General features: G+C 38.9%; 1 protein-coding gene, 1 non-coding gene and 1 pseudogene across 3 annotated transcripts; 1 reads left to right on the top strand and 2 right to left on the bottom strand.

Annotated features, from left to right (window-relative positions):
• The first annotated feature begins 524 nt into the window (after positions 1 to 524).
• On the top strand, positions 525 to 1,558 carry LOC113291848 (annotated as a pseudogene).
• Positions 1,559 to 9,773: 8,215 nt separating this feature from the next.
• TRNAL-AAG lies at positions 9,774 to 9,854 on the bottom strand. The gene has a single exon. It is a non-coding gene; the product is annotated as a tRNA-Leu (tRNA).
• Positions 9,855 to 11,752: 1,898 nt separating this feature from the next.
• LOC113286454 (FBD-associated F-box protein At5g27750-like) lies at positions 11,753 to 13,463 on the bottom strand. 2 transcript variants are annotated; one of them, XR_003329304.1, is made up of 4 exons: positions 12,988 to 13,463; positions 12,432 to 12,666; positions 12,158 to 12,321; positions 11,753 to 12,055 (listed from the first exon to the last, which is right to left on the bottom strand). XR_003329304.1 is itself a non-coding variant. In XM_026535078.1 (4 exons), the coding sequence occupies exons 1-4, from the start codon at positions 13,014 to 13,016 to the stop codon at positions 11,828 to 11,830; spliced, it is 645 nt and encodes a 214-aa protein (XP_026390863.1). In that variant the 5' UTR covers positions 13,017 to 13,463; the 3' UTR covers positions 11,753 to 11,827. The 2 variants fall into 2 exon arrangements, 1 of the variants encoding a protein (XP_026390863.1); XM_026535078.1 differs by having other exon boundaries at positions 12,158 to 12,310.
• Between the last annotated feature and the right edge of the window lie 469 nt (positions 13,464 to 13,932).

Here is a 13,932-nt window from a genome sequence, read left to right on the forward strand (position 1 = left end):
ATGCTTATGGGGATGGGCCGAGAGCCAAATATAAACTACTACGTATAGTAATGAAGTAGCTAGTATGATGAATGAGATTGTTGTCTATAACAAAATAGTCAAGGTGGATACATTTTCAGTGCTCCATCGTTGACTTTCACATTCTCCCCTGTCTATCTTTCTTGTAGTTTGTTACTCTTTTTCTCCATTTCTCTTCAAGATTATTGTTAACTTTAATTCATGGCTACTTCCAAAACATTTGTATCTCAATCTCAATTTTTTGCAGCCAAAACTCATTTGAGAAAAACCCCAAACAGAATCAATTCAAGTACTTGCGTCTTTCATGATCAAATAGAAACCCGTCATGGTTTCCATAAGTTGTCATTGAACTTGAAACCAAGTCATTTTGCGATTAGCAATTCCAATAGTCATGGGAGAATAGTACACATGCCGTCAATATGCCGATCTAGTGTTGCCTCCCCGGATGCTACTAAAGATGAGAATCATAATAATGAGAAGCCAATGACTTTCGTAGTTCCGTTGCAATGAAGTTACACGTTAAAGAGACGCCGAAAGAAGGAGGTAAGAAGAAAACAATGGCACAGATATTGATGGGAGCAGAGATGCCTTCATTAGATGGGTATGTCAAGTTTCTAGTTGATAGCAAATTGGTTTATGAGACGCTGGAGAATATCATCAGCAACCCAACCTGTTCGCCGTGTAAGTAAATTGTCTTGATAACTCGGTTAACTCCATTTTCTCTACTTTTAATTCGCATCCCAGCTATATAGTTCACATATGTCTAATTTATTACGTGTAGGTGCACAACTGCAGCATACAGGGTTAGAAAGATCAGGAGCATTAGCTAATGATTTGGAGAAGAAATGAATATGCAAATTCCATCACCAACTGCTTACGGTATTTCATATGCGTGCTATCTGGAAGAGATATCAATGACGAATCCTAAAGCAATCCCATGCCATTTCTACGATATTTACTTTGGCCATGCCGTCGGTGGCCGGATTCTTGGTAAAAAAGGTAACTATTTCGATTCGTAAGCGCGATTTATTTCGGAAAAAGTAACATGTTTCAACTGCTTCCCCCACCCCAACAAAATGTGCAAGTGTCTTAGAGTCATATTCAAGTCCGGGGCAAAGCCTGCTAAGAGATGCTCCCTCAGCATGCCCTTTCCCTGTCTATTTATTGTAAGAAAATTAAGCAAGCTCCCAAGTAAACTAACCATATCGTGTGCACTAATGATCAGGTAGCTGAGAAGATACTTGAGAACAAAGAACTGGAATTTTACAAGTATAATGGGGAGCTTTCAGAAATGCTACAGAATGTCAGAGAGAAGCTAAACATAGTTGCTCAAGTAAGTAATTTCATTCATCAAGAGTTCTAATGCAAGCAATTTCTAGTTAAGTTGAGTATATATAACGACCGGGTGTAATTTAGCCTCCCAATGTTTTTCTCAATGATGCAGGGTTGGTCTAGAGAAGAGAAAGATCAATGTTTGGAACAAACTGAAATATCATTCAAGTACGCAGAAGACATCATGACACTTATAATAATTCCTTGATATGTTATTTTGCATTATGGATTCATGATTGATGCACTTATATGTATGTTAACGGTAGAATCCATATAACGTTCCCTAATTAATTAATAAACAAACGTGTACTGAATGCCATATTATTTGTACTTGTAATATTTTGTATCAATTAAGTCATCTTCAAATCTTCAATAATAAAATTGACTATTTAGTCATTTGAAAGCAAATGTCGGGTAACTGACTCCTGATATACAGTGCATTCATCTGCTTCAAATACTGTGACCAAAGTTCAAACTCTTCCAAGTTCACCTCCATGGCTCGTGGAATGGAAAATATACTCAGAAGCAAAAATAGAACAGGTTGTCCGAATTTTTAGAGGTTCCCTTTCTTTGGGTCACTATAAAATAAGTTTTAGGGTTACTCGCTAAAAGAGATTATTTCCCTTATTGGCCTGATTTCCGGTCAAGATATTATTCTCTGTAGTTAATGACTTTCATATGATAATAATATATATTGAGAATCCGATTAAGGGATTACTCAAGGAAGTTTATCCTTCCATTATGGTATCATCCTAAAAGAGATCCTCCTTCTTCTTCCCCCTATTTTCTTCTAAAAAAAAATCCATGGCAGGTGATAAAAAATCCCTGCATCCAGCTTTTACTGTCAATAACATAAAAACCCTAATCCCCATTCTTCTTGATATCAAACAAGATGAATACTCATCGTGGGTTTTTCTCTTCGAACTCCATCTCCAGGCTCACGGACTCCTTTTCCTCATCGACGGATCAGCAACACCAACAGAAATTGACGCCAATACCTCGCAACAACTAGACGCTCTCTGCCGTCAATGGATGTTCTCCACCATGGCCAAGGATCTAATGCTCACGGTTCTAAAATCGGGAAAAACTGCTAAAGAACTTTGGGATCACCTTCAGAAGCTTTTTCAAGATAACAAAGGTAATCGTGCTGCGACCCTTGAAAGTAAATTTGTCAATCTAAAGTTTGTTGATTGTGCTAGCGTCGATGACTATTGCGATAAACTAAAATCGTTGTCGGATCGACTGACCGATCTTGATTTCCCCATGAACGACAAACGATTGGTTATCCAACTTGTCAATGGACTCCCGGAGGAATACAACACTGTTGCATCCTTTATACAACAGTCCATGCCTACTTTTGACGCTGCTCGTTCTCAATTGCGCACTGAGGAGATTCGTCGTGCACAACAAACTAGTCTGTCGTCATCAGCTGCTCTTGCTGCCACAGCCTCATCGACTGATCGTGGGACTCACCGTAGCCACCGTTCAGGATCAGGCAAACGCGTACCTCGACAACCACAGCCTGTTCATACAGTAGCCTCTCCGTCGATGGATCCACCCCTACTGCCAACACCGCAGCAATTCCGCCAAGCATACAGACCTCCAGCAGCGTATTACCCTCAATGGAACTCTTACTGGGAAGCTCCTCCGTGTCCTTACCCAACAGCTCCTCATTGGCAGTCATCTTTCTCCCCACGTGGATCAACACATGGTCGCTCTTCTGCTGCTCAGAGTCGTCCTAGGCCCCATGTTTACGACCAGCCTCAAGCCTACCTTGCTCCATCCAACGAGCTGCTACAGCCAACTGACTTTTCTCAAGCATACAGCTCGATGACCTTACAGCCACCTGATGATACATTCTATATGGATACTGGTGCGACTTCTCATATCACTGCGGATTCAGGTACGCTACACACTGTTTTTAACACTAGTAATGTACAATCCATCTTAGTTGGCAATGGCAACTCCATCCCAGTTACAGCCAGAGGCACTAAATCTATAAATCTCCCTTCCCGAACTCTCCACCTAAAAAATACCCTGGTTGTCCCTGATATAATCAAAAATCTTGTTTTCGTTCGTAAATTCACCACTGATAATCATGTGTCCGTTGAATTTGATCCATCTGGTTTTTCTGTGAAGGATTTGAGTTCGAGGGCGATCCTTCTTCGATGTAATAGCTCTGGGGATCTTTATCCTCTCAACATCTCTGCCGTGTCACCTTCAAAATCATCCGCATCTCCTCCCCTGTCTCTTGCTGTGTGCTCGTCTGATATCTGGCATGCACGCCTCGGCCATCCCGGCCATGCTATTCTAGATAATTTACGTTCCAATTCTTATATTCAGTGTAATAAGAAACAGTCTACCAAACTTTGTCATTCTTGTCAAGTTAGTAAACATGTTTGTCTCCCATTTTTTGAATCGAATTCCATGACTTTTTCTCCTTTTTCTCTTATTCATAGTGATTTATGGACTTGTCCCGTACATGTTGAGACTGGTTTTCGCTATTACCTTATCTTGTTGGATGACTATACAAATTATCTATGGGTATATCCTTTAAAACTAAAATCTCAAGTCTATACCAAGTTCTTAGAATTTCGCTCTTTTGTCAAAACTCAATTTGAGCGGGATATAAAATGTTTTCAATCCGACAAGGGTCGTGAATTTGATAATTCCTCTTTTCTTAATTTTTCTCAAACAAATGGCTTGGTTTTTCGATTCTCTTGTCCTCACACTTCATCTCAAAATGGGAAGGCGGAAAGAATGATTCGTCGTATTAATGACATCACTCGCACCCTCATGTCGCATGCTTCCGTACCCTCTAAATATTGGGCCGATTCTCTTCATATGGCTGTCTATCTCCACAACATTCTCCCATCTAAAGTGCTCAACTTCACTTCCCCCGTTTCTATTCTTTACCAACGCCAACCAACCTATGACCATCTTCGTACGTTTGGTTGTCTCTGCTATCCCAATCTTTCCGCTACTATCCCACACAAACTGGCTCCTCGTTCATCTAGATGTGTCTTCCTTGGATTTCCTCTTCACCATCGTGGTTATCGTTGCCTCACATGCACGCTCTCAAGCGCATACTTCGTTATCTTCAGGGTACTATTGATCACGGTTTGTTTCTCTCCGTTTCCAATATTTCCGGCTTAACTGCATACTCTGATGCTGATTGGGAGGGATGTCCAGATTCACGTCGGTCTACCTCTGGTTATTGTATCTTTCTTGGAGACAACCTAGTCTCTTGGTCCTCCAAGCGTCAGGCAACAGTTTCCCGCTCTAGTGCTGAAGCAGAATATCGAGGGGTTGCCAATGCTGTTGCTGAAACAACCTGGCTTCGGAATCTTCTTCTTGAGTTACAAATACCACTACGGCGTGCCACCTTGGTTTATTGTGACAATGTGAGTGCTATATACATGTCTGGTGATCCGGTTCAGCATCAACGTACTAAACATGTGGAAATTGACATACATTTTGTTCGTGAGCGCGTTTGTATTGGTGATATTCGTGTCTTGCACATTCCCTCTGAGAATCAATATGCCGATATCTTCACCAAGGGTCTCCCTAGACAACTCTTTATTCGCTTTCGTTCTAGTCTAAGCGTTTGCTCCTCTCACGCTAAGACTAAGGGGGTGTAAAAGAGATTATTTCCCTTATTGGCCTGATTTCCGGTCAAGATATTATTCTCTGTAATTAATGACTTTCATATGATAATAATATATATTGAGAATCCGATTAAGGGATTACTCAAGGAAGTTTATCCTTCCATTACTCGCAAATCATTTATTTTCTCTTGTCTATTCATCATTCTTCAAGCCGATTAATATGGTTAAATCCAGAAAAAAATACAGATGTATGTTCACCTCTAATTCATGCTCAATTTCTGATGATGCCTCATGTTAAATTCAAACACATCTGACAGCCTTATTTTGCATCCGCCTCCTCCTCCTCCCACACCTCAGATGCAAAGCACTGGAACATCAAAAACAGTTGTCCTCAAGAAGCTACCAAAACATACGAATGAATATGATCTGTGAGTTTATGTGCTAATGTTACACGTTAGTCTTTTGGAATAACTTTATCACAATTCATTATCTTGACACTCTTTTGTAATTGCTGTTTTAGGATCGAGTTCTTTAAACCGGCTGGGGAAATTGTTGATGTGCGCTATGAGGATGGAGACTATGGATGGTGCAGAACCTGCTATGTTGAGTTTGCAACCGAAGAAGCTTCAAAGAAGGTAGACTTCGCACAACCTGTGCTCCATAGTTAGCCAAAATTAACTTCTGTATTACTCATTTAATTTCTTTAAAATACCATTGCAGGCATTAGAGTTGAATGGCCAAATATTGAAATCCAAGTATGTTGTAGTTGTTAATGGCAACTTCAAGATAAAACTTAGCTTATATAAAGACAACCTTGTTTATTGATGTTTAGAAAATCTCTCAAAACTAAACACAAGCTCTAATCTTGCTCATATGATCAACCACAACTTTGGTGATCATATATATATAGAACTATGAATTCCTTTTCCTAGTCTTATTACCTTATTACATGTCTTTCCTTTTCTTAGAACTAGATGACTTCTTATTCCCTTAGGATTACATCAATTTCCTAATCTTTTCCTAACCATCTTGTTAGTGACTTCTATGTTGAAGTTTAACCAACATTCTCCCCGTTAAGCTTCAACCTTACCCGTGACATATCTTGTACTCCAATCAATTGTCTCATTTCTTCAAACTTGATCCGAGCTAATGCCTTTGTCAATATATCTGCTTTCTGGTCAGTTCCTGGTGTGTGTTCAACGTTGATGATCTCCTTCTCGATACATTCTCGTATGAAATGATACCTTTTGTGAATGTGTTTCGTCTTCCCATGAAACACTGGATTTTTAGTGAGTGCAATTGCAGACTTATTATCAATCTTGATGAGAATTTTTCAGGTTCTCTTCCTTTGATTTCACCCAACAGTTCGTGAAGCCATATTGATTGTTTAGCTGCTTCTGTTGCAGCCATAAACTCAGCTTCACAGGATGAGAGGGCTACAGTGTCTTGCTTCTGTGAACACCATGTAATAGGTGCTTCACCTAGATAAAATATATGACCAGTTGTACCTTTTCCATCATCTTGGTCAATATTATGACTGATGTCACTATACCCAATAATTCCTCTTGATCCTCCTCGACCATACTTCAATCCACAGCTGATTGTTCCTCTTAGATATCTTAATATCTGCTTTATTACATCACCATGAGACTTGCGTGGACTCTGCATATAACGGCTTGCTACTCCCACATAGAAAGCCGAATCTGGTCTTGTGTGTAATAAGTATCTTAGGCATCCAACATTTCTTCTATAACTTGTTGGATCAATCTCAGCTTCTTCTTGTGCCTTTGAAACTTTAAGTCCAAACTCCATTGGTATCTTAGTTGGATTATAAGTTTCAAGTCCTGCTTCTTTCAGAATTCTCCTTGCATAAGCTTCTGGTTTAATCTGAATCCCATCTACTCCTTGATGGACTTCTATGCCAAGGTAATAAGTGAGTTTTCCGAGGTCTGACATCTCAAACTTTGATGACATTTCTCTCTTGAACTCATTGATCACCTTAAGGGAGTTTCCAGTCAAAAATAGATCATCTACATAGACTGCAATCACAAGAAGCATTCCCTTTTCTTCTCTTCTGTATACTGATGTTTCTTTAGAGCACTTAACAAATCTGATTTCTCTTAAGATTTGATCTAACTTTGTATTCCAGGCTCGAGGAGCTTGTCTTAGACCATATAGAGCTTTTGATAACTTATAAACCTTATGCTCTTGTCCTTTTACTTCAAAACCTTCTGGTTGTTCAACATACACATCTTCACGCAATTGACCATGTAAGAATGTTGTTTTAACGTCTAAGTGGTGAATTTCCCATGAGTTTGATGCTGCTTCTGCTATTAAGAGACGAATTGTCTCTAGTCTAGCAACTGGTGCGAAAACTTCATCAAAGTCTATTCCTGATTCTTGAATGTATCCCTTAGCTACAAGTCTTGCCTTATATTTGTTGACAGTACCATCAACATTCCGTTTTATTTTGAAGATCCACTTAAGACCAATCACTTTTACCCCACCTGGCTTATCAACTAGAAACCAAGTCTTGTTTCTGTTGATTGAAATAATTTATTCTCTACATGCTTGTGTCCATTTAGTCGAGACCTTTGCTTCCTGAAAATTCCTTGGTTCATCATTAACAGAAAATAGCATAATCTCACATTCTTCTGCAGCTTGAAGAACATAATCCTCCAGATACTGTGGCTTTTTTATCTGTCTTGTTGATTTTCGCAGTGGAATGGGTTGAGTTATTTCATCGATCTCCTCTTCTTCTTCTTCTTCTTCTTCTTCTTCTTCTTCTTCTTCTTCTTCTTCTTCTACTTCTTCGTTATTCTCAGTGTTTTCATTATTCTCTTTTTCTTCTTGATTAACATCATTGTTTCAATTGGTATTGATAATTATCGGAATAACTTTATCACAATTCATTATCTTGACACTCTTTTGTAATCGCTGTTTTAGGATCGAGTTCTTTAAGCCGGCTGGGGAAATTGTTGATGTGCGCTATGAGGATGGAGACTATGGATGGTGCAGAACCTGCTATGTTGAGTTTGCAACCGAAGAAGCTTCAAAGAAGGTAGACTTCACACAGCCTGTGCTCCATAGTTAGCCAAAATTAACTTCTGTATTACTCATTTTTTTAAAATACCATTGCAGGCATTAGAGTTGAATGGCCAAATATTGAAATCCAAGTATGTTGTAGTTGTCCCCCAGGGGAAAGCACTGGAGCACCAAAAACACTTGTTGTCAAGAACCTATCATTTTCCGCTGCTGAATCTGATGTGTGAGTATATATATACACTAATTTGTTCCTAATAATTTATGGGGGAGGTGACATCCTCGCCATCGCATCCTCACAACGGGTAGAATTTCTCATATTAAGTAGCAATGGCTCTCTGGAAGTGCTGATTATTGGTATTCCTGGGGTTTGTATTTCCCTGCGGGACTTGACCAGTTTTTTAGGTATGCATGGCGCATTTTCTGACGTTTGTCACATTTCATTGTCTTGGTAATCTTTTGTTGTTGCTGTTGTAGGATTGAGTTCTTTGAAAAGGCTGGGATATTGGTGATTTACGTTTCCCAAGTGGAGCTAATTTCAGGGGAAATTGCCATATCGAGTTTGCAACTGAAGGAGCTGCACAGGAGGTAGACTTCCCAGCTCCACAATTAGTCAAAAGCTCCATATTCTAAAATCTAAATTGTACTCACGATAGCTTATCGTTGCAGGCAATGCTCTTGAATGGCAAATACCTGTTGGGCCGTCCTGTTAAACTTGGCTTTGCATGGGAAACCATTTCTGTTAGAGGTTTTGATACTTCTTCTGGAATTGACCAGGTATAGAAAGTTTGTGCGGGACTTGGTTTTCTCTCTGTATTGTTTCTGTCAATTTGTTGGTTCCATACTCTATTTAATTTCCCCGACAAACAGATTCGGAGCTCCCTAAAAGAGCATTTCTCATATTGCGGAGAGATCTCATGGATGCACATTCCGACGGCTGATGACACTGGTGCTCCCAAGGGGTTAGTAGATTTTCTATCACAGTTGTGCATTGCAATCCCTTCAAACATTTCTGGTTATGATCAGGGCCATATCTTGATTTCAAAAAGCAATCCAATCTGTTTTGTGGTTAAGTCGATGAGTTTCATGTCTTGTTTGATGTTTTTTCTTGTTCCACTATAACGTTTGGGGCTTTTGTGTTTGCAGGGATGCTATCATTGAGTTTGTCGATCCCCGAGCTCTCCCAAAAGCTCTTGCGATGAATGGACATAAACTTGGAGATAAACCCTTGACAGTAGAAGAGTTTGTGCCAAACTATCTTGATACTTACGGTGGACGACGTCCTTATGGCGGGTCCATTTGCCCTTTCAGATACTTATTTTATTCGGACAGAGGTTGGCGTGGTGCTGGCATAGGAAAAAGAAAGAGGACTCTAGCAATGAGGTGCCTCCTGTCCTGTGTGATTTTTTTCATTGGTTCATCGCTTGAATTTTATTTTTGATGCGTTTTTTTCATGATTATGGTGCATGTTCAATGTCCACTCATCTGTCTGCCTTATTTTGAAGCCATTCTGCTCCTCAAGTGCAAAGCACTGGTACATCAGTTGGTGTTGTGAACCTAGCATATGGCATACATAAATCTGATCTGTGAGTATATATGCCAATGTCGTACCTTACTTCTTTCTGATCTTTATCGCATATATATCCAACAACAGTAGCTAAACTCAAACCGAATGTAGGTAAGAAGATTAAATTCGACGATAGTGCAGGGCGGGGAGTGTTGGGGTTAATGCCTGGCAATCCAGCGAATCTGGGCAAAAAAAAAAAAATTACCTGTTGACAGTGGGATTTGAACCCACGCCCTTTCGGTCCAGCGCCTTAAGCTGGCGCCTTAGACCAACTCGGCCATATCAACTTTGTGATTATTTGTTTACCACTGGAAATTCTATCTGTATCTTATTTCCGTCGTCCAATCAGCAAACGGTGGTTCTGATATGAGACTGCTGAACCTATTGCTATTAATTAAAATTTTCTCCGCTCGTACTTATTTATTCCATCTTACATTTGCGGCCATCAGATCCTATTAGGTATTGGTTTGGGTTAGGGCAGAATGCCCGGATAATATTAGAACCATGAATTTTGAATTCTTGGTTATTTGAAACATTGTCATATTTTGCTTGTCTTATAAACTCAGGAATTCAAATCTTAAGGGCTAATTAACATTACTCTCTTGAGCTGTGAAGACTAAGAGCACCGAGCTTGAGACGAATGGGGAATACAGTTAAATGCTTGTTCAAGCTATTCATTCTTGTGCCATAAAATTCCCTGAAGTGGCAGCACTGTGGTTCATTTGTTGATGGATTTCAGCAGTGTGGCCTCAGCTATTGATGTGGTTGTTTTCGTACACGAGATTGTTAGGGTTTCAATTATAACTAGGCTCTTGGACACATTTTACCAGATTCGTGCACCACGTGTATGTTCTTGTGCTCTCTGGATCATTGGATAGTACTGGCTCTCGCTCTCTGAAGTTGAGAATGGGCTTGTCACCATCAAGCAATGGCTAGGGGACCTGCCTATTTCACAGTGAAAGAAGATACTTCAAAACCATGGCAGCAAGTATATTCCATCACTGTATCTTCTAGGAGACCCGCAATTCTTGCTGGTGGTACCTATGCTACTCAGAGTGCTGCCTTGAAAAGTGAAAACTGCCATCTCCTCCTACTCTTGACCAAAATTAAGAGAACGATTTGAAATGAGAATCAAGAGTCAAGTTCAGGTTATACAAGAAGTATCACCACGTGAAGAATTGCGCAAGTATTTTTGTTTGAAGAGACAGTGTATGTTTGGTGCCCAGTCCAGTTTTCTTTTGAGACTCCTTAGGATCCCAATCGAGTAATCCTCTCATCTTGTTAAGACAGCTCCACTTAGAGATCGAGTAATGCAGATCGTTGACCTACAGTACTACTTGTTCCTGTCCATCCTGAAGACAATGATGATACCAACAATGAAATTCTAGTCGACAGCGTGCCAGATGCACAAAACTTTATCAAGGATTGTCAACCTTGGCATTGCGTGTTCAATTGAATTACCCAGAGAAAGGATGGAAACGGTATAGGTTGCGGAAGAGTTGCAGTCGATCAAGATCACATATCTCTCCAGATTGGGATCCAATGAAAGTACAGTGCTGGTAATCAATACTCATTCCTGTGCAGGAAAAGCTATTCTTTTGGGGATCATGAGAGAAACTTGCATTCAAGTCCTTGAATGAGCAACACAGTAATAAATGTCAGTAGCTGGAACTTGTTTCAAGGGATTCTAGTCAATTAGAAAAAGCAAAATGAAAATTTTATGTTTTACAAGTATATTTTCTGAAAAAGCTGGGAATCTGACAATTTCTGCTAATGCCAAAATCTGGAGAAAAGTTGCTGAATAAAGAGAAATGTGCATTCTACAGATTTCAAATAAGAAAACATCCGGATTACTGAACCGCAGAGTAATAACTCTGAGAGTGAGAATCATTTTGTAATTTTATAAAACTGACACAGATGAAGGTTCAGGGTAACAAAGACAAATAAATGCACAATGACAATTGTAAAACGAACGAGGGAAGATCAATGAGTTTTTGAGAGCAGATGAAGAAGAAAACATTGCCCAAATTGGGATCCAATTAAAAGTACAAAATGATATATTCCCATTGCACTAGTATGCTGGAAAAGTGAAAAAAAAGTCTCCTAATACGGCAGCAGCGCACAAAAGTCTGACGTCGTCTTTCAAATGAACATAAAAATAAGGCAAAATCTAGAGAAAAGTTGCTGAATACAAAGAAATAAGCATTCTATAGATTTCAGATGAGCAAGCAAGCATCCAGATATCTAAAACGAACATAACTTAATCACACATATGTTTCTTCTTATCTGAGTTTACGAAATGATCAGATGAAATTTCAATAATCACCGTCTGAAGAACCCTTGCATTCTGCAAAAATAGTTGAACCAAATCCAACTCCTTCAGTTGCCCTTTAAAGTATTGAAATTTGATTGACTTAAGGTTCATCAACAAACAATGAGGCACTACGTCCAATGTAAAAGCGTCCTCATTAATTTTATCACCACAGACCTACATAATAATGCATATCAAAGAAATTTCATCTACTCGTCACAAATTAACAGCATCATAAAAACAAAAACAAAAAATGTCAAGAAGTTAGTGTATTCTTACCCCACTGAAGACGAGTGACTCCAAATTTGGTGAGAACTGTAGAAAGGTGAATAATGGTTTAACTAGTCGAGTCTTGATAAAAGACACCTCCAAAGTGTTCAAATTATTGAAGGTAGGAAAACTTGCAGATAGAACACCTGCCAGCTCCAGTTTCTAATAACATACTAGCATACAAAGTAAATCAAGTATCAAGATACAGGGAAACAACTTACCCTAACTTGCTAGAAAAATATAATCAGCCAATAAAGGTGACCTCCAAAATAAGCAACCATACCTCAAAGACAGAATCTGATAACTTCAAGAGCTTTACATTACAGAGCTTCTCTACAGACTTCGGTATAACATCAACTGGGACACTTGTTATCCAGAGATTATTCCATCCTTTAGACAAAATTGTTGTTGAAAAAGCACATTTGGTAGGAAGCAAAGTGAGAATGTGATGAATTATGGGTTCAGGCAACCTGCTGATCCTATCCTCTCCTCCCACACCCTCCTCCTCCATGTTGTTTCTAAAAATTAACCAAGATTGGTTTGTTTAAAGTCAGAATACAGGTAATTAATCATGTTCACATATACACACACACACATGCTTCGTAAACATTAGAGAAATCAATAGAATTATGACATAAGGGTCTGTTTGTATTTCCTGTCACCAATTCTGTTTCACTATCCCCGGACAATCACCGGGGTGGTGTTGTCGTCCTATGAAGCAACCAAGATATGGCTCATTTATAGTTAGAATATAGCTAATTAATCATGCTCAAACACATAAACATGCTTTGTAAACATCGGGAAAATCATAAGTAGAATTATGATACAAGCGGTTATACCTGGTGCGTTTGTTTGTACTTTCTGTCATCAACCCTCTTTCACTGTCGCCCTACATCCATGGTGCTGTTGTTGTCGTCATTCCTAAAAAGCAACCAAGAACAACTTCATACTAAATGATGTATTCAAAAAGGTAAACTGGTGAAACACTAAGCAAATAGACTAAAAGGGAATGATCAAAGCAGATAAGCTGGGTATTTCCTGTTAGCTCCAACTGCTGAATCTAGACGGACACAACAAATTAAAATACTTGGGATGGAACTAAGATTCAGCTTTGAAACCCCTAAAACGATACGACTATTATCAGTCATTTTCAACAGAAAACACAATCATTAACATTTGTAAACATAAAATCAAAGGCAAACCTTTAAAATACAATAGCAAAAACAAAATTGAAATCTAAAAAATTTAACCCTAAAAAAATCCAAATACTGAAATATTTTAAAACAAGTTCTGTAAGCCCGTGCAAATGCCCGGCTAGTTCATCAACGGACCCAAAACATATAGCTTATAAAATTCACATTAGTTGACAAATTACCAACAAAACTAATGGCAACTGCAAGATGAAACTTAGCTTATATAAAGACAACTCTCTTTATTGATGTTTAGAGAATCTCTCAAAACTAAACACAAGCTCTAATCTTGCTCATATGATCAATCACAACTTTGGTGATCATATATATATAGAACTATGAATTCCTTTTCCTAGTCCTATTACCTTATTACATGTCTTTCCTTTTCTTAGAACTAGATGACTTCTAATTCCCTTAGGATTACATCAATTTCCTAATCTTATCCTAACCAGCTTGTTAGTGACTTCTATTTTGAAGTTTAACCAACATTCTCCCCGTTAAGCTTCAACCTTACCCGTGACATATCTTGTACTCCAATCAGTTGTCTCATTTCTTCAAACTTGATCCGAGCTAATGCCTTTGTCAATATATCTG

The sequence above is a fragment of the Papaver somniferum genome, chromosome 6 (genome assembly GCF_003573695.1).
Source record: "Papaver somniferum cultivar HN1 chromosome 6, ASM357369v1, whole genome shotgun sequence".
NCBI classification, from domain to species: domain Eukaryota; kingdom Viridiplantae; phylum Streptophyta; class Magnoliopsida; order Ranunculales; family Papaveraceae; genus Papaver; species Papaver somniferum.